The following is an 18526-nucleotide window of genomic DNA, read 5'->3' as shown; positions in this document are numbered from 1 at the left end:
GTTGTGGATGGTATGCTTTGAATCATGTATTCCAATTCAGCATCACTTGGTTGAATTGATGGGGAGGTTTTAGAAACGTATCAGCAATATTACAGAAATTATGCATTAGGTATATTGCAAAAGTTAAGCTGAAAGGTTTCTGTACTTTACAGGCTTTCTACCGGATTAAATGGTGTGCAAATTAAGAAAAATGGAGATGCATCTGTGCTTACATTCTTTAACGTTTCGGAAGAGGATTATGGAAACTACACCTGTGTGGCCATGAACAAACTTGGCACCTCAAATACAAGTGTTCTTCTCTTTGGTAGGTACCTGAAGTAGGAATTGGTAATCACTTAGATATTTGACCTTTTACTATTTTTTGCGCGGAACAAAGGTTTACACCACACTAGAGCTGCAAAGTTAATTTGGAGATGGTCACTAACGTTACTAATTTATCCCAATTACCGATCATCTCCAATTCCCCCCACCCACGTATATAAATGGAACTGAGAGACAATTAATCTGCCTTATTTTACTCCCAGTGTTCTGGCTGGACTTGTGATAACTTTTCAACAAAATAGACTTGATACCTCTGGGAACATTCCTGAATATTTTTCATGGCCTGATTTTCCATTGGAATGAACACAATAATTTAAGTTTTTGGTTGGATAACTTAATAAATTATTGATTCCATTTTAACAAGAATACATTACCCATGAATATTGTACTTTGAGCTATATAACTGTGCCTGTCGAGGTAAAGAAGCAAAGATTTAAACATAGTGTGCTTAACAGAACCACAATATGTTTTACATTATAGGATAATTTGTTTTATGAATTGAAATCCATTGTAACATTTTTTTTTTTTCCCACGGAATAAGAACATTTTATATAGACGTATGGCTCTTGATTGATTTAGTCATTATTTTGTCAGAAAACGGTGTCAGAATATGATCTCAATTAAATGGAAAATGTTCTTGAAATGATAAGTAAATGCATCCATCAGGATTTTATGTTCGGCATCACGTTTTAAAAAAATGTTTAAATATGATAGAAATCATTTCTGTTTCTGTGAATAATTTTTTTGGAGACTTTATATAAAACGTGATACAGAATTGTGTTTGTATACATTTCTTTCCTCTTGCTGTTCGTTATAATTGATTCACTTTTTTTTTAATGTTATGATCTTTTTAATCAATTCCACACAGGCATTTTACAACTAGGTCATTAGATCTGGAAAGCTGTCAAAGCAATTTACTGATTTCCAATTGGGAACATTAATCATATGCAAGCCAGCTTGACTGCAAGAAAACTTCAGTGTCCTTAGATTATGATTCAGTTTAATATCCATTGAGAAGATGATTAGAATGATTTTTAATGTTCCAGTCTCTTCATCCCCAAACCAGAAAAGTTGCCTCTTGAACCCATGTCTCCAAGGGCAAAAATGGTTTAAATGGGAATGCTAATTTGGTCCATCAAACATGAACACTTCATTAATTCTAAACAGAACAATAAATAACTTGAAAAATAATGACCTTATTTTAATTTAAAAGTCAGTATCTCAAATAAGTTGTTCTTTAAAGGATGAAATGGCAATATTCTGTGATACATGATTCTCCAGAATCAAAACCCAGAAGTGGATGATCTTATAGATGCCATTACAATTCCACATAAGCCGAGACTATGTGGCTGACTTCAAAATCCAATTTGTCAAATTAGCACCCAAGGCAATTTCCACTTTGAAACATATGAATTTATTTTCTTCTCACATAATTCGTGCTTGTCTGCACTGACTATTGAAGTTACTTGTATAACAGCCCAATTTTCAATCTTGATTCATCTGCAGATTACTTCTATTTATTAACTACTGGGCATGGCAGATGATGCTTGACAAATAACCTCAGGTGGAGATGTAGCATGCCCTAACCCTACATCTACAATGACAGCAGTAGGCGTGAGGCATAATTTATCTTCTGACACTTATCGCCAAGAATGTGCATCATAACCATATAAAAGGACTGGACAAGCTCGATGCAGGAAAAAAATGTTCCCAATGTTGTGGGAGTCCAGAACCAGGGGCCACAGTCTAAGAATAAAGGGGAGGCAATTTAAAACTGAGGTGCGAAAAAACTTTTTCACCCAGAGAATTGTGAATTTGTGGAATTCTCTGCCACAGAAGGCAGTGGAGGCCAATTCACTGGATGAATTTAAAAGAGATCTAGATAGAGCTCTAGGGGCTAGCGGAATCAAGGGATATGGAGAGAAGGCAGGCACAGGTTACTGATTGTGGGTGATCAGCCATGATCACAATAAATGGCGGTGCTGGCTTGAAGGGCCAAATGGCCTCCTCCTGCACCTATTTTCTGTGTTTCTAACTAGGCATATTCTATGGTACAATGACACTGGATCATTTTGCAAATAAATTAATAATGTATTTGTTTTTATTCATCAGGTTTGTTTTCCACTTGTTGCTTCAATGAGCCGTGTTGAGTTTGAGTACATGGCTGGCTATAAAGTTCATTGTGCATATTGAGCCTGTGTTTGTCAACAACAGATGGCTGGAATAATTTTGTTCTGCGCTAATTTAAATGCATTAATCTACTTCACAGCATGTCCGCTGGCATGAAGTGTCCAACATATGCCCCATAGAACTGCCCCGTTTCATTCTGAATCTGAGGGTTTTGTCCATTTGTCCAGCAAGTCCAAAAATGCTTCAGTTTGTTAAAGGAACAAATAAACTTGTCTTTGGTTCACTGATGGATAGAATGGTGTATATCAATCAATATCGAATAATTATGCAAATAAATGGGCAACCCAGATCTATTAAGATAATACTTAATGACAGAAACATAAGAAGCAGTTACAATTGCATTGTTCATTCATTTAATAAGCTTCATAGTGCTTAGCGTTTACTTTAGCTCAACAATTATGTAGCATTCCCATTCCACAGTCATTGATAAGTGAGAGATTTCAATTATGATCAGATAGTCATTGTGTCTTAAGATCTAAAGGTCCAATAAAACAAACAATGTGCTGGAGAAACTCAGTGGTTCAGGCATCATCTGTGGAGGGAATGCTTAGATGGCGCTTCGGGTCAGGACCCTTCTTCAGACTGATGGGCCAGAGGGGTGAAAGTTGGAAATGGGAGGTGGGTTTGGGGAGAGCCTAGCAAGTGATTGGTGAGTACAGGTAAGGGAGGGGTTAGGGGGGGGGGATTGGCAGATGGATGAAAAGGAGACAAAAGGGTGTCAGATAAATAAATAAGTCTTTCAACATTTTTCCCAATCCACTTTAGACAACTCCACCTCCATACCATTATGTTTCCTCATTTAAGTTGAAGACAATGATTTTGTCCTTTGTTGTTCACTCTCAGATTGCATATGGTGGGCTGAGGAATGGCAGATGGAGTTTAATCCAGATAAATGCAAGGTGTTGCACTTTGATAAGACAAACTATAAGGAGAGGTTGAACAAACGTGGATTGTTTTCGTCTGGGGCATTGAAGGTTGAGGTGAGACCTGATGGAAGTTCATAAAATTATGAGAGCACAGATAGGGTAGACAGATAGAATCTTTTTTTTTCCAGAGTGGAAATGTCAAAGACTTGAGGGCTTAGCTTTAAGGTGAGAGAGGTAAAGATTAAAGGAGATGTGCGGGGCAGGTTTTTTACTTGGAGAGTAATAGGTGCCTGGAACACACTTGGTGGGGATAGAGGCGGATACAACAGTGGCATTTAAGAGGGTTTTTGATATGGAGGGGATGGAGGGATATGGATCACGTGCAGGCAGAAGAGATTAACATGGCAACATGTCCGGCATAGACATTGTGGGCCTGTTCCTGTGCTGAACTCTTCCATGTTCTAAAACCAACAATGGATCATCAATTTGTCACCAATTTAAATATTATCATAACACCTGGTTTGTTTATAACCAACATCTATCTTCATGTAATGATCTAATTTTGCTTAAATTTTCCCCATGACGATGTAAGTATTATTAAGCATAGTAGCAGTGGGCAAATGGCATTTCAGAACCTCCCTGAGCATATTGTTTATTCTTTCATCTCATTGTGTTGCACCAGCCATGCTCTATCGACTTTTAGTATAGAAGTAACTTCACACTTAGAACTGTTGGGTTCGCAGGTATGTTAGCAAATCTTAGATTTTGTTATGAGGATAAATCATGCCATATGAGGCTTGATGATAGTGATGTTCCCAGAAAGGATTCTCTACGGTTCTTGAACTTATTACACTCTGACACATGCACATGTCTTTGCTACTTCCTTATCAGTGACTGAACAGTTTCACTTGTGCATAACCAAATCCTTTTGATCAAAGTAGAAACCAGATTCATTTTTACATTAGCAGTGAGTTAACTGATTTCACCTTCAGCACTCACGACTCGCACTTAATATCCTTTTCCCAGGGACTCTTAATAACCTTTTGAGGGGAATTCAACTTGATGTTTGCTGTTCTGAACATTAGTCAGCAATCCTTCCTAACAGTGATTGAGTCCTACACACACTTTGACTGCAGACAAAACCTTGGTTTTTCCAAGATTTTCCTGCTAACATTAGCTATAAGGCTTACACATACATAATTGTCCCTCAGCCAATTTGTGGTGAGATTGGAACAATGCCCAGCAAAGAAGGCTACTTAAAGAAAGGTAGAATGAAAATGATCAAGAAAATTAATAAAAAGAAAATCCTTAGCATTAAATTCTACTTTGCTGGTATTTTTTCCCTGCTTTGTGAAAAGCAAGTTATATGTAAGTGACCTGACCTGGTTTTCATTCTCAAGCCACACACAGATTGCATGGTATTGATGTTAGCCTCATGTAGTAGATACTGGATGGGAACATGGCTGGATACAGATTAGCATTATCAATAGATCAATCGTTTTAAGTGACGTCATTTTTTTGGTTGGTCTTTCATAGCCAAACACCAAACCAACAGTCAAACATTGACAACAATACAAGAGAATAAACCCACTTCTGGTCAATAATTATTTTGCCATTATTATGTCCTTGACAGAAAGGTCATTTTAATCACTCTGAACATTATACATTTCCTGCCTTTTATTATAAGCCACTGATCCCCTAAATTATCAGCCCTTCATATTTCCATGGTTATTCTTTTGAATATTAAATAGATGTTATTTTTGATGATTTTGTAAATATTACATTGCCCTAATTATGTTGATTTTAATCACTTAGTCTATTAATATTACAATTTTTAAAAAACAGAATATTTCTGCGTTACTCAGTGTGTCAAGAAACATCTTGGGAGAGAGAGAGTTAACATTTAAGATCAGTGACTTTATCAGAACTGAGAAAAAATCAAATTCAAGCCAGTTTTACCTTGTAGAGGAAGAGAAGGGGTGGAGAGAGTAGAAGGAAGGATTGTGATTCTGTGTAGAGAAGGAGGATTTGAATAAAGTGCATGGTGTTCAGATGTGATACTGTGATTATCACAAGAATGGATACCAAGTTAAGTGGATGTCTACTTCAGATAACGTCCTGTACAGACATACAATGCTCCAATAGTTCATTATGTTTGACATGGAAATCTCCAAAATCCCACGACATTTTGAATCACGCAAATTCGATTAGTAGAAAAAAATCCATCGGATGGAATTTCATGGTGCTAGGGGTGTCATAGTTGCTGGAAAATACATCAGCCATTTAATCCTATCTCATGCAGGAATTAATTGTGACCTTGCTAATTAGTACGGTGGACTTCCAGATCACAGGATAACTAGTTTTGTCAGAGTAATTTTGAACAGCAGTTAAGTTTTCTGTTGTGAAATTCTGTCCTGTTTCTTAGTACTTGGAATTCACTCTGCCATAGATATTTGCACCAGGCATGTAGTCAATAGTTGGGTTTTTTGTTGTTGAATAAAACGTTTAAATATAAAGTTAAAGGTGATCTAAATTAACCCACCAAATCACCTTGTCTAAATATTAATTATCGTTGAAATAATTCTCTGAGTGGCAAGGAGTGCTGAGGTGAGGGAACAGCTTGTGATATTGGCTTGAGCAGCTCAGTGAGATACAAATGAACCTTCTGCCTGCTACACCGTTAAATTCTGCAGAGGAAAATTGGAGACCAACGTCAGGTGATAGTTATTTAGAATTGAAAATATTTCCACGTGCCATTCAGTATAAAAAATGGAGCACGCAATGATAGCAAGCGGAATCCTGATAACTAAGGGTTGAAATGCAAACATTCAGGATGTCTTTGATTTAAATTTAATATTTAATACCACCGGCTGCAGTGAGAGTGATGGAAACTGCCCCATGTTCTGAGCAGGTGGGAAAATTGATGAGGTATGCTACAGACTTTGTCTGCATTAGGAACAAAATCCTGCTTCAGTGCCTGTGGTGTTCGAAGCACCAAAGCTCAGTAGGCTTGGAATTAATTTTGTTAGCTGTCAACAGTAATATTGCTGATCAATTAAAATGCAATGTTTTCGGCTGAACTTCTACGCAAAATTGCTTTTCATAATCGGATTGACATGCTTCAAACCCAAGGTTTCCTGGCTTGGCGATCTTCAACACAGTCACTGGTTCTCAGTTCAACTTTATTCTCGAACTTGATCATTCTATCACTCTTTAGAAATATTTCAGTTGAAAAGGTCATAGCAGGAAGCTGGGCACAGTACGTGCTTCACTGACATTTCTCGTAACTGCTCGGAAGCTGTTGCTTTTAATTGCTCATCACCCCAGGAGGACAGAACTCTCCACCTAACACCTGGTATCTTCCAAGATCACTTGTTTCAACTTACCGACATGGTAAATTAGTCACACAGTGTAGAAAAGTACTCTAAACACCATTGAGTCCATGCCAGCCATCAAGCACCCATTTACACCAATCCCACACTAATCCCATTTAATTCTCCCCACATTTTCAAGATCTCAAAATAGATCATGTTTAATGATGGCCATTTGTTTTATTTCTAACATGTCATTTAGATTTTAATTGAACTTCCATCCTTACATCTATTATTAAACAAATCTACAGAAGGGTCACGAACCACGAAACGTCACTTATTCCTTTTCTCCAGAGACGCTGCCTGACCTGCTGAGTTACTCCAGTATTTTGTGTCTATCTGCAATATAAACCAGCATCTGCAGCTCCATCCTACACATTAAAAAGGAACATTTATCCGTGATAGGATTAACTCAGTGTTTCTATTCCTCAATATGGAGTTGGGCTTACTTGAAAGGATAGGCCTTATTCCCTGGCTCAACACTGATGGCACAGGAAGTTATCATTCTCTTTTTACATTTTACTGTCAACTTTTCAGCAAATCTCAAACTGATACTCCTTCTGCTTCTTGTGATGGATTCCTGCCTCTATTTTCAATACAAGGAACAATTTGGGCAAAATAAATCCACCATTTTGAACCTTGTTGAGCTCCTGTGCTTGGGGAGGGGGGGCACAGCATTTCAGATGTTAAATGGGAACATTAACAACCTTCGTTTTATTTTCATCAGGCAGCAAACACTCTCAACCTTCTGCCCTCCCATCCTGAAGAAATACTAACGAAAGTATTGTCCTTCACTATGTTCATTCAGATGTCATCAATCAAACAGCTCCCTTCCTAACAGGTCCACCCTTCCTTGGTCAATAGACAATAGACAATAGGTGCAGGAGTAGGCCATTCAGCCCTTCGAGCCAGCACCGCCATTCAATGCGATCATGGCTGATCACTCTCAATCAGTACCCCATTCCTGCCTTCTCCCCATACCCCCTCACTCCGCTATCCTTAAGAGCTCTATCCAGCTCTCTCTTGAAAGATCATCTATTGCTAGCCCTGATTTGTTCTGGCCTTTTCCTATCTCCAGTTCCTTCCCCTCTACTTTCAGTCTGAAGAAGGGTCCCGACCCGAAAGGTCACCCATCCTTTTTCTTCACGGATGCTGCCTTGACCCGCTGAGTTCCTCCAGCACTTTGTGTCTATCCCCTCCCAACAATATTGATTTTTGCCAGATATGGTGAATTATCCTCCAGAGCATCGGGTTATGGAAATCGTGTGATCTTACACCTCTGACCTGAGGTCAATTGTGATACCCTTATTATTTCTATTTCTCTATATTCTTAATATTTCACATCTCATCCCATAAATTAATCCTTATGTAGGAACAGGCCATTCAGCCCTTTTAGCTATTCTGCTGTTAAATAATGACTAAGCTTCGTCATTTTTCCCTTTGCACTATAAATGGGGACGCAAGACACTGCAGAGACTTGAACATAGAGCAAAAAACAAACTGGTGGAGAAGCTCAGCAGGTAGACAGTATCTATGAAGGGAAATTATAGATGATGTTTTGGGTCAGGACCCTTCTTCAAAACTCAAGAAGGGTCCTGACCTAAAATGTCATCTAACATTTCCCTCCACAGATGTTGTCTGAACCACTGAGTTCTACCAGCAGTTTGCTTTCTGCTCCAAGAATTTAAAATTTAAAAAATTGTAAATTGTAAATTGTAAAAAACCTTTATTGTCACTACACAAAGTACAGCGAAATTAAAGCAGTCCAGATGATGCAATCACACACAGCAGACAGTACAAAGGATAAACCTTTATCCATAACAAGCTAAACCTAATCTACTGAATTAAACAAACCGACCTCTAATACAATATAGACAAAACAATTACAATACGGTCGAGGCAGTGTACAGTGCAATCAAGACAGCAAGTTATTGCACAGCAATGAGAGCTAACATATTGCAAGTGTAGGTGTAGCAATTGACAATGCAACCTCATGGAAAAGCATAGCTCTTTGTGGAAAAGTATTCCAAACTTCTACCACCCTCTGTGTAAATTTCTACCACCCTCAACTTAATAATTTGAAGTCCAGTTCCAGTTTAGACTCGCTCCAAGATCCAGCTTCCCCATTGAACTGAAGTAGTTTCTCTCTATCCATTTTATCAGTTCCTCTTAACACTTTGAAAACTCATCAAATTAGTTCATATTTGAGTCAATTCAAGAGAATCTACCCTGTTGCCCTATAAGCCAACTCCTGAAATACAGATATTTTCTAATGGATTTTTATTAAAATCTTGTCAAGATCAATATGTTCGTGTAAAAATGCAGTGCTCTCAATGCTCAAGGTATAATCAGAACAGAACATTGTGTAGGTCTAACATAACTTCTCACCTTTCCTTTCAGGACTCTTGATATAATGTCCAGCATTTTCTGAACCATTTTAATTATTGTCCATAAGGGTTCATGATCCATGTTCTCTTTGAAACCCCATTCATTTTTACTAAACAACATTTAGAAAACTCTTAGTTCATCTTTGTTAAATCAAGTGTGGATGACCATTGATAAAATCCATGACCATAACTTTGCCCACTCACTCAACCCATGAATTGTCTCTTTGTAATCATTTCTTCTTGTTCAGCTCTTAATGTGTCCTCAGGAGAACCATTCTCCTTGTGTTAAATGTTATGTCTGTTTTAGATTCTCATCATCCCACAGCGCCATCCCCTTACCATAAGGATGAATGGCCTGCCCTCTCCCAGGTTCTAGCCTGTTTTCCATATTGCCAGGAGTAATCATGAGATGCATACGAGTGATTGTTGTGACTAAAGCAGCACAATTTCAGCCTCTATGTAGGATAGCTCAACTATCTCTTCATAACGTTGCAGTTAAGGTGAAAAATTATAGGGGGGGCTGCAGCCACAACCCTATTTTCTAACACATCATTTTATAGCTCTGTGCTGATCAATAGGTATTTCAATGATTGCCTTTGAGTCTCAAGCCTATGGAAAAGGTTCTGTATACAGCACCTCAATCTTGATGATAAGGTGATCCATAAGTTTAGTTTAATCTAGTTTAGTTTCATTTAGTTTAGAGATACAGCATGGAAACAGGCCCATCGGCCTACTGAGTCCACACCGACCATTGACTACTCTTTCTATGATATCCCACTTTCACGTCCTATATACTAAGGGCAATTTACAGAAGCCAATTAACCTACAAACTTCCACGTCCTTTGAATATGGGAGGAACCCAAAGCACGCAGTCTGAGGGAAAATGCACAACCTCCACACAGGCAACACCCAAGCTTAGGATCGAACCTGCTGTGAAGCTGTACCACTGCGGCAGCCAGAAGTAAACCTAGACCTGCAGTTCTGGTGCAATTTGTAAATGCAAGTTCTTCTCATCCCCACTACCCCCAGAGTAATATTTTTCCGTTTTCCGTCTTTTAATCTAATGTCCTAGATTCCACAGCCGAGGTAAGTGAGTCTGAATGTCAAACAGCCTGTAATAAGTACTAGCAACCCTGTCTGTGGGAATGCTAACTGCTGAAAGCTTGAACCACTAAGGCACCCTGAGGAATAATACTAATCAAAATTGTTATTTCCAGTATCCTGAAAGAATTTGTCAAGGGATTCTTCGAGACCAATGCGTCAAAACCATGAATTAATGATTACAATGTACAGTAAATGTACCGCTGAATTGCATTTCATTGTACATCTGACACAGAAATTTTGAAGGGTAATGTCTTCATGAAAAAGTGATTGCAAACCTTTCATTTGTTTCCATACACAAATTGTATTGCAACATGTGTTATTTAGATCCAAGGGCAAGATGATGAAATGATACAGGGATTGTCTGGCATTTCTCATTCTTAAAAAGAAAAATACAATCACCAAGGCTTTTTCATAAAGATTGCTGCTCTCAATCAACAACAACAAAAATCTATCTCATCATATTCTGTTGACCTTGGTTTGAGGGAAGCATAGCTTTGTAATTGAAATTTCTGCCATGCAAGGCAGTCAGAATATGTAAAACATCTGGGGCTGCAGTCTCCAAATCAGCTCAATAGCACCTCAGCTGGAGAAAGCAGACAATGCTGTTAACACTCAGGCAGCATCTGCAGAGCAGAAACGAAGTACTGGACCAGAAATGTTAACTATGGAGAATCATTGGGTGACGTCACCACCATTGTCCCACTGAGTTACTCCAGCTATTTGTGTCTATCTTTGGTTTAAACCAGCATCTGCAGTTCCTTCCTACAGCTAAAATGTTAACTGTTTCCTTTTCCACATCTGCTATCTGATCTGCTGAGTGTTTCCAGTATTTAAACAGATTTTGAGCATCAGCAATGCTTTTGAATTTCACCTCAGTTGGATCTAGGCTGATATTGAGCTTGTCCACCACAAGGCTGGATAAGTTGCTGGCGGACACACCAATTGCATGTTTGCCTCAAGCAACATGTGATCTCAAGACCACAACTCAGTTAGCAACATTTACTGATGAACAAGAGATGCATCATCACAGTGGTCGTCAGTTGGAAGGGTGGGCACGGATGACGTTGTCTCTTTTGGAAGGATCACCTTCCAGTGGAGACAACACAACGTTAAATTCACGTACCATTGCTTGCTGCCACTTGAGCCCTTCCTTTCTCCAACCCTACTCCCAGCCTCTTCTCCCATTCCAGGAAAAAGGACCATTTGAAAACAATTCAGCCAACTGATGGTCTTCAGCTGGTCTTTTCAAATACATCCAGCACATCAAATACATATATACATGGATTCGGTTGCAGTCATATTTCTAGGCCATCTAGGCCTCACCTTCCTGAGTGTGCCCCATTTATCTTTGGATGCAAACTGAACCTGCACTATTACAATTGATGACTATCCTTCACTTTTTTGTTCAATATGTAGGTCTCACTGTTCAAGCCAGGAAGAATAGGTACTTAGGAAACCCTTTCCTGCCCAGTTTAGTTTAGTTTAGTTTAGCAATAGTTTACATTGTCAAGTTCATGATGACCTCCCTTAAACTTTGTGACCACATCATTCCGACAGCCAAAACATTGTTAAAACAGAATCCTCCGGACCTGTTTGCTGTTGTCAAGTGATTGAGTCACTTCATTTTCTTTTCAAAGTGTCTGTTTCTTTTTTTGTATTCATTTACGATACGATACGATACAATATAACTTTATTTATCCCAGGAGGGAAATTGATCTGCCGACAGTCATAAAAGCACAAAATACACAAAACACAAAATACGTGAAACATGAAATTAAAGTGATGAGTGGAAAGGCTTGGGGAATGTGCAAAGATTGGGTGGGGTGGGGGTCGGTCTCAGTCTCAGTCTACCCCACAACAGAAGGGGGAGGAGTTTTAAAGTTTGACAGCCAAAGGGAAGAAGGATCTCCTGTGGCATTCTGTCCTGCATCTTGGTGGAACCAGTCTATGCTCATGAGGTCAACTTCATCATAAAATAAATCAAAGCAAATTTAATCAGGTGGTGTTATGGTGGAACACACCGTAACCTGAACCCAGTGTTAAGATAAAAAGGCTAGTTGGGTTCATGAAAAAAATGTAACCATAGATTTCTTGCCACCTTTCAAATCTGTAACATCATCATATCCCTAAAGCAGACATGAATAAAATAGTAAAAAGACAGAATTTACTGGAAATTCATAGTGGCTGCAGTCTGACTTATATTGCTCTCATAATAAATAAATAAATATATTTATTGTATTACAAATGTTATCCTGTTGTGCTATTAAATCTTGCTTTTTGCAAAAATCAGCGTAATCGGCAACAATTTCCACCTTCTGCAGATTATTAGTACAGAAACAGCAGGGGGTACCGGAGCTAAAAATAGTTAGTGAATAAACCTGTTTGTTTGCAGCTTGCTAATGCTTTAGGTACTGATGAGATTAAGTCTGAGAAATAAAATTTTAACATTTATCCTTCACTTGGAATTTAAAATATTAACTCGTAAGCAAAACTCTGAAAGTGTCTATGCTGCCCTTTATAACGATGTCTTTGTGCAATTATCGTTTGCTGGTATATCGAATAGTTATCTAAGTTGTGCAGCTTTTTTGGGTGTGAATGGGTAAAAGCACCCTTGGAATGATTTGCAGATATTTTGTTCCCTTTCAGGAAAAAAAATGTGCATTTGTGTGTCCTGATGAATTTTCACTTCAAAAATGTGCAATCCATGACACCTCTGGTATTCAGCAAAATGCAGTGGAAACTAATGGTACTGCAAAAACCTCAGCCAGTATCAACCTGGGGCGCTGGATGCTGGGGCCAAAAACAACACATACTGTTGCCTCCATTCACAACCAGTATGTCACTGGCACCCTCCAAGCAAAGCAGGGAAGGCAGTCCTGATTAAATTTCCAGGTCATTGTTGCTCAATATTCAATTGGCATACTGTGGATTGAAATACTAATTGTGAAGACAAATGGGTGGGATATGGACTCATGCACGAGCACCTCTCCAAAGAGAAATGCTTGCCTGTGAAATGGTGTGATATGGATGGCATATTGTTGTTGAACCGAAGGTGTTAACTCTTTGCTGCTAATTGGAGTTATGATTTTTTTTTCCCAGTTCAGATCCATGATGCACCTTCATGAGCAATCTGTAATCTTCATTATGTTTCAGGTTCATTTTATTGCATGTGTGTTGCCATTAGTATCACTTTGCTGCTCAGTTCCATGACTAAGGATATGTAAACTGTATTTTGTGGATTTCTTTTCCTCCCTCCTTCCCTTCCTTCCTTCCTTCAATTCTTCCCCCTACTTCCTCACCCTTCCTCTCCCCGCCCCTCCTCCAACCACCTCACCATTTTCTCCGGTTATAGAAGTAAATGAGCCCACAAGCTCGACCCAGATTCAAGGTCAGTACGGAGCACTCTCATTTCTGTGGCTGCATCTTCTCCACTTTTGTTCTCTATTGCATGAGGGGACGGGGGGGGGGGGGCTCTTTCAGCACTGCCAGGGGTTTCATGCAGTCAGCAAAGAAATATATAAAGTTACCTTGGAAGCAAAGAATCAACAACAACTCATAATTTGACCGGGATATTTTCTTCAGAATATTTTCCTTACTACTTGCAACAAGAGGAGTGGAATAATGGTTCTTAACCCATAAAAGTCATACCCCTTTACAATAGCTGTAAATATGGTTCAGATTTAACTGTTCTACAACTTATTGTGTGTGTGTGTGTGTTTAAAATTTAAACCGTATGAAACATCAATATATTTTCATCTTGTACCAAGGACTGCTGTATAATCAAGGTTCTACGGGTGTTAGGGACTGATGTGTTAAGCAAAACTCTTTGGCTGACTACCATTGTTTTCAGATGGCCAGCATTAGATGGCAATGGAGACCCTCACAATAGAATGTTTCTCCGTTGTCTGTTTAAGGCTCCATCCTGACTGCTTGAGCCGAACCTCCATTTTTGCCACTTATTAAAAAAATCGCCTACTATTAATCAGAATTTATTGGGACTTTAGTAATTTTTCATGTGGGAAGTGAGAAGGCACAGAAGCTGAGCAGAGGGTTTCTATAAGCCTTATGCAAAATTCACTGATGCCTTGAGATTCATGTCCTGCATAACATAGTAAAATCCACTCCGATTATCTGTGCAATTGTACAAAAATACAATAAAAACAAACCTATAGTGATGGCTGTGTGATTCTGGCTAACATGACACTTGCTGTGCTAGCAAGGAGCTTAAAGGACTCTGTCCCTGACTGCCACTGTTGAGCAGCAAAAATGACCATCATGGAAGTAGGGGAAAATGCAACGGGTGGCTAGAGATGGTGCATAGTGACCTCCTGTGCATCTGGCAACCCCCCTGCCCCCCTCTATTAGTGATCTAAGCTGATCAACTCCAGGAGTTGTCAGAGGTGGCCCCCAAGCCACGACACATTGGTGATCGCAGCAACACAGAAAATAGGTGCAGGCGTAGGCCATTCGGCCCTTTGAGCCAGCACCGCCATACAATAGACAATAGACAATAGGTGCAGGAGTAGGCCATTTGGTCCTTCGAGCCAGCACCGCCATTCACCGTGATCATGGCTGATCATCCAGAATCGGTACCCCGTTCCTGCCTTCTCCCCATATCCCTTGACTCCGCTATCATTAAGAGCTCTATCTAACTCTCACTTGAAAGCATCCAGAGAATTGGCCTCCACTACCTTCTGAGGCAGAGAATTCCACAGCTTCACAACTCTGAGTGAAAAAGTTTGTCCTCATCTCCGTTCTAAATGGCCTACCCCTTATTCTTAAACTGTGGCCCCTGGTTTGGGAATCCCCCAACATCGGGAACATGTTTCCTGCCTCTAGTGTGTCCAATCCCTTAATAATCTTATATGTTTCAATAAGATCCCCTCTCATCCTTTTAAATTCCAGAGTATACAAGCCAGTATTCAATATGATCATGGCTGATCATCTAAAGTCAGTACCCTGTTCCTGCTTTCCCCCCATATCCCTTGATTCCATTAGCCCTAAGAGCTATATCTAACTCAACACAACAGCACAACTATTGCTCTGGTGCAGTTTCAGTATTCCTGACCATTGCTGTGACATTGCTTATTAATGTCAGAACGGAGAGCCATTAGCTGGTGTCATTATGCCCATTCCTGCATGATGAGGAATCAGCAATCGGTGTTGTTTACCTCCAAAAGTTCCAAGTACTGCAAGCTGAGGAGGAAATGTGCATCTATCAATCCCTCACTTCAGTTGATATGTGCCTTATGCTAGCCAAGCATCAGCCATGCTGTGTGAGTTGAGCACTGATTTCCCAAGGACTTTAGTTCACATGGATGTGACCAACTATTGTGATGAACTGCTATGGTGTTGTAATTGTGCACATGGATCCACTTTCTCGCGTAGAATTCCAATTTGATAGCAAGTCAAAAACCATTCTAAGAGGCCGTCAGGGCAAACATAACTCTTACCAAAAGGAACTAAAACAACAGAACTATTTATTATGAGAAGCAAAAATTACTTTAATAAATGAACATGATATCAAAACTTCTGATGAAATGAGTGTATCTAAAAGATCTTATAGAATAAAATTCTCAGTGGCATGCTGTGTATTATATTTCCTTTCCAAAATTCAGTTCCATTAACTTTAGCGGAGTCAGATTTTGGATGCAGAATCATTTGCAGATCCTCTGCTCTATTACTTGTGTTGTGTCTGTAACCATGGACAGGTTTCCACCTCTATCCTACACTGGAAATTCTTGCTGTTTAAGGATAATACGTTGAAAGAAAATAATACTTCCCTTCACAGACCATATGCATGCAATCAACTTTATCATTCATTTTATCCAACTCATTTGTTTAACTGTGGAAAGTGCTCTAACCAAAATTTTTACTGGCCCTAAACAGAAGACATTGACCAAACTTCCACAACTTTTATCCATCACATCCAGTTTCATCACTTTTGTTTTCCTTATCATTACAGTCGTATGAGAAAACATCAATTAAAAATTTAGAGAACAATCAGACTCGGTGACACCCTCAACGCTGCTGCAAATGTTTGATTAATTCAGTTTCCACAAGTCAGCAGAGTATGAATTGTGTGTAGAATTATCGCATATCCAGCAAAAACAGTCTGAAGAAGGGTTTTGACCCGAAACATCATCCATTCCTTCTCTCCAGAGATGCTGCCTAACCCACTGAGTTACTCCAGCATTTTGTGTCTACCAGCAAAATAGCATCATACTTGCACTTTCACATTCAGCAAGTCATTAATGCAATAGCTTAGAAATATAGTGGCCTCTGTTTTCCAATAGATTTCACAAACTACTTTGTTTGGACATCAATGGTCTACGTGGAAGTGCTTCAAAGCAAAGCGCCATTGTCCCCAAACCACAATCAAAAACTTGCAGAAGGCTAATGCTAAACCTAAAGCTCAAAGTTACATCACTTTAACAGTTGGAGTGATTTGGGATTCCCTTCACAGACCCTAAAACATTCCCATCACTTAATAAAACCTCATGATATGAATTCATAAGTGTTATGCATTGCACTGATGCATCCGGTGATCTGACTAAAACTTACATGAATGAAGCAAATGACCAGAATACAATTTGGGTACGGCAGTAAAATCCAATGCATAAGTTGAACCAATGTTTCATTGGTTTCAGCGAGGACTTCACTTGTAGGAAATGTTTGGTTTGAAATAGTGTCGTTTTGTTAAAGTCAATAATTGAAAGAAAATGTTGTGAAATTCTTTTTATTCCACCAAGAGACCCAATATTATGGCTTCCATTTACAGTTCAAGTCAGATTTGAAAATGTCAATAGAAAAATGTTACATTCTACCACAACTAATTTTATTAGATCAACACACTGATGTGCCAAGTCTGACCTTGCTCTCCACATTCTTTTATTTCAACTCTTTCTATAAATACTTTGCACATGGGCTTGTAGACCAGGCTTCAGTGTGGCTCCTTTCCCCCTGTCCCCTTCTTTTGGTTGTGAGTTGTGTAACTAAGTAATTCATGAACTAAAGGTTGCCACAGTGGCACAACAGATAACACAGTTCCGGAGACGTGGGTTTGATCCTGCCCTTTAGTGCTGTTTTTGTAGAGTCATAGAAACATAGAAACATAGAAAATAGGTGCAGGAGTTGGCCATTCGGCCCTTCGAGCCTGCACCGCCATTCAATATGATCATGGCTGATCATCCAGATGAGCAACCTGTACCTGCCTTCTCTCCATACCCCCTGATCCCTTTAGTCACAAGGGCCATATCTAACTCCCTCCTAAATATAGCCAATGAACTGGCCTCAACTACCTTCTGTGGCAGAGAATTCCACAGATTCACCACTCTTTGTGTGAAGAAATGTTTTCTCATCTCGGTCCTAAAAGACTTCCCCCTTATCCTTAAGCTGTGACCCCTGGTTCTGGACTCCCCCAACATCGGGAACAATCTTCCCGCATCTAGCCTCTCCAACCCCTTAAGAATTTTATATGTTTCTATAAGATCCCCCCTCATTTTCCTTCTCATGACTGCATGGCTTTCCTCTAGGTGCTCTGGTTTCCACCCACATGTTGAAGGTGTGCAGGTTGGTAGATTAATTGGCCTTTGTAAATTGCCCCGATGTGGGGGCAGGGCTGGCGGACAAATGGGTGTTTACGGGAAAGTGCAAGAGAATAGATTATGGGAAATAAGTAGGGGAATGAGGCAAATGGGAATGTTCTGAGAGCTGTCAGCACAGACCTGTTGGACAAATGCCACCCTCCTAGCTTGTTAGGAAAAAACAAAGTCTGGGAATTTCAACTGGGGATGAATTTTGATCAATTTGTCCATGCTTGGAGAAGGAGTTCAACTATTAACCTTATCTCTCCTCCTCAAATCTGCATACGTTGATCAGGACACTCCTCACACTCTTCCACTCCTTGGGGAATCATATTCATCATGTCCAGTCTTTCCTGCTTACTAAAATGCTCCAACCCAGGGAACATCCAGGTGAATCTATTCTGTAATCTCTCTCATAGAAACATAGAAAATAGGTGCAGGAGTAGGCCATTCGGCCCTTAGAGCCTGCACCGCCATTCAATATGATGATGGCTGATCATCCAGCTCAGTAGCCTGTACCTGCCTTCTCTCCAAACCCCCTGATCCCTTTAGCAAAAAGGGCCACATCTAACTCCCTCTTAAATATAGCCAATGAACTGGCCTCAACTACCTTCTGTGGCAGAGAATTCCACAGACTCACCACTTTCTGTGTGAAGAAATGTTTTCTCATCTCGGTCCTAAAAGACTTCCCCCTTATCCTT

General features: G+C 39.6%; 1 protein-coding gene across 7 annotated transcripts in view; it reads left to right on the top strand.

The window, feature by feature from the left end:
- The window catches only part of LOC144608834 (opioid-binding protein/cell adhesion molecule-like), a 1854101-nt gene that overhangs the window by 1816717 nt on the left and 18858 nt on the right, over nucleotides 1-18526 (top strand). For 5 of the 7 annotated variants that reach the window (XM_078427009.1, XM_078427010.1, XM_078427011.1 and 2 more), the window contains one exon: nucleotides 153-304. In XM_078427009.1, the coding sequence (XP_078283135.1) occupies nucleotides 153-304 (152 nt within the window). Of the gene's footprint in view, nucleotides 1-152; nucleotides 305-13591; nucleotides 13628-18526 lie in introns of all 7 variants that reach the window. The other 2 variants (XM_078427012.1, XM_078427007.1) reach the window with 1 other exon arrangement.

Source organism: Rhinoraja longicauda, chromosome 32, assembly GCF_053455715.1.
Source record: "Rhinoraja longicauda isolate Sanriku21f chromosome 32, sRhiLon1.1, whole genome shotgun sequence".
Lineage (NCBI taxonomy): Eukaryota > Metazoa > Chordata > Chondrichthyes > Rajiformes > Arhynchobatidae > Rhinoraja > Rhinoraja longicauda.
This window is presented reverse-complemented; position numbering and strand designations above follow the sequence as displayed.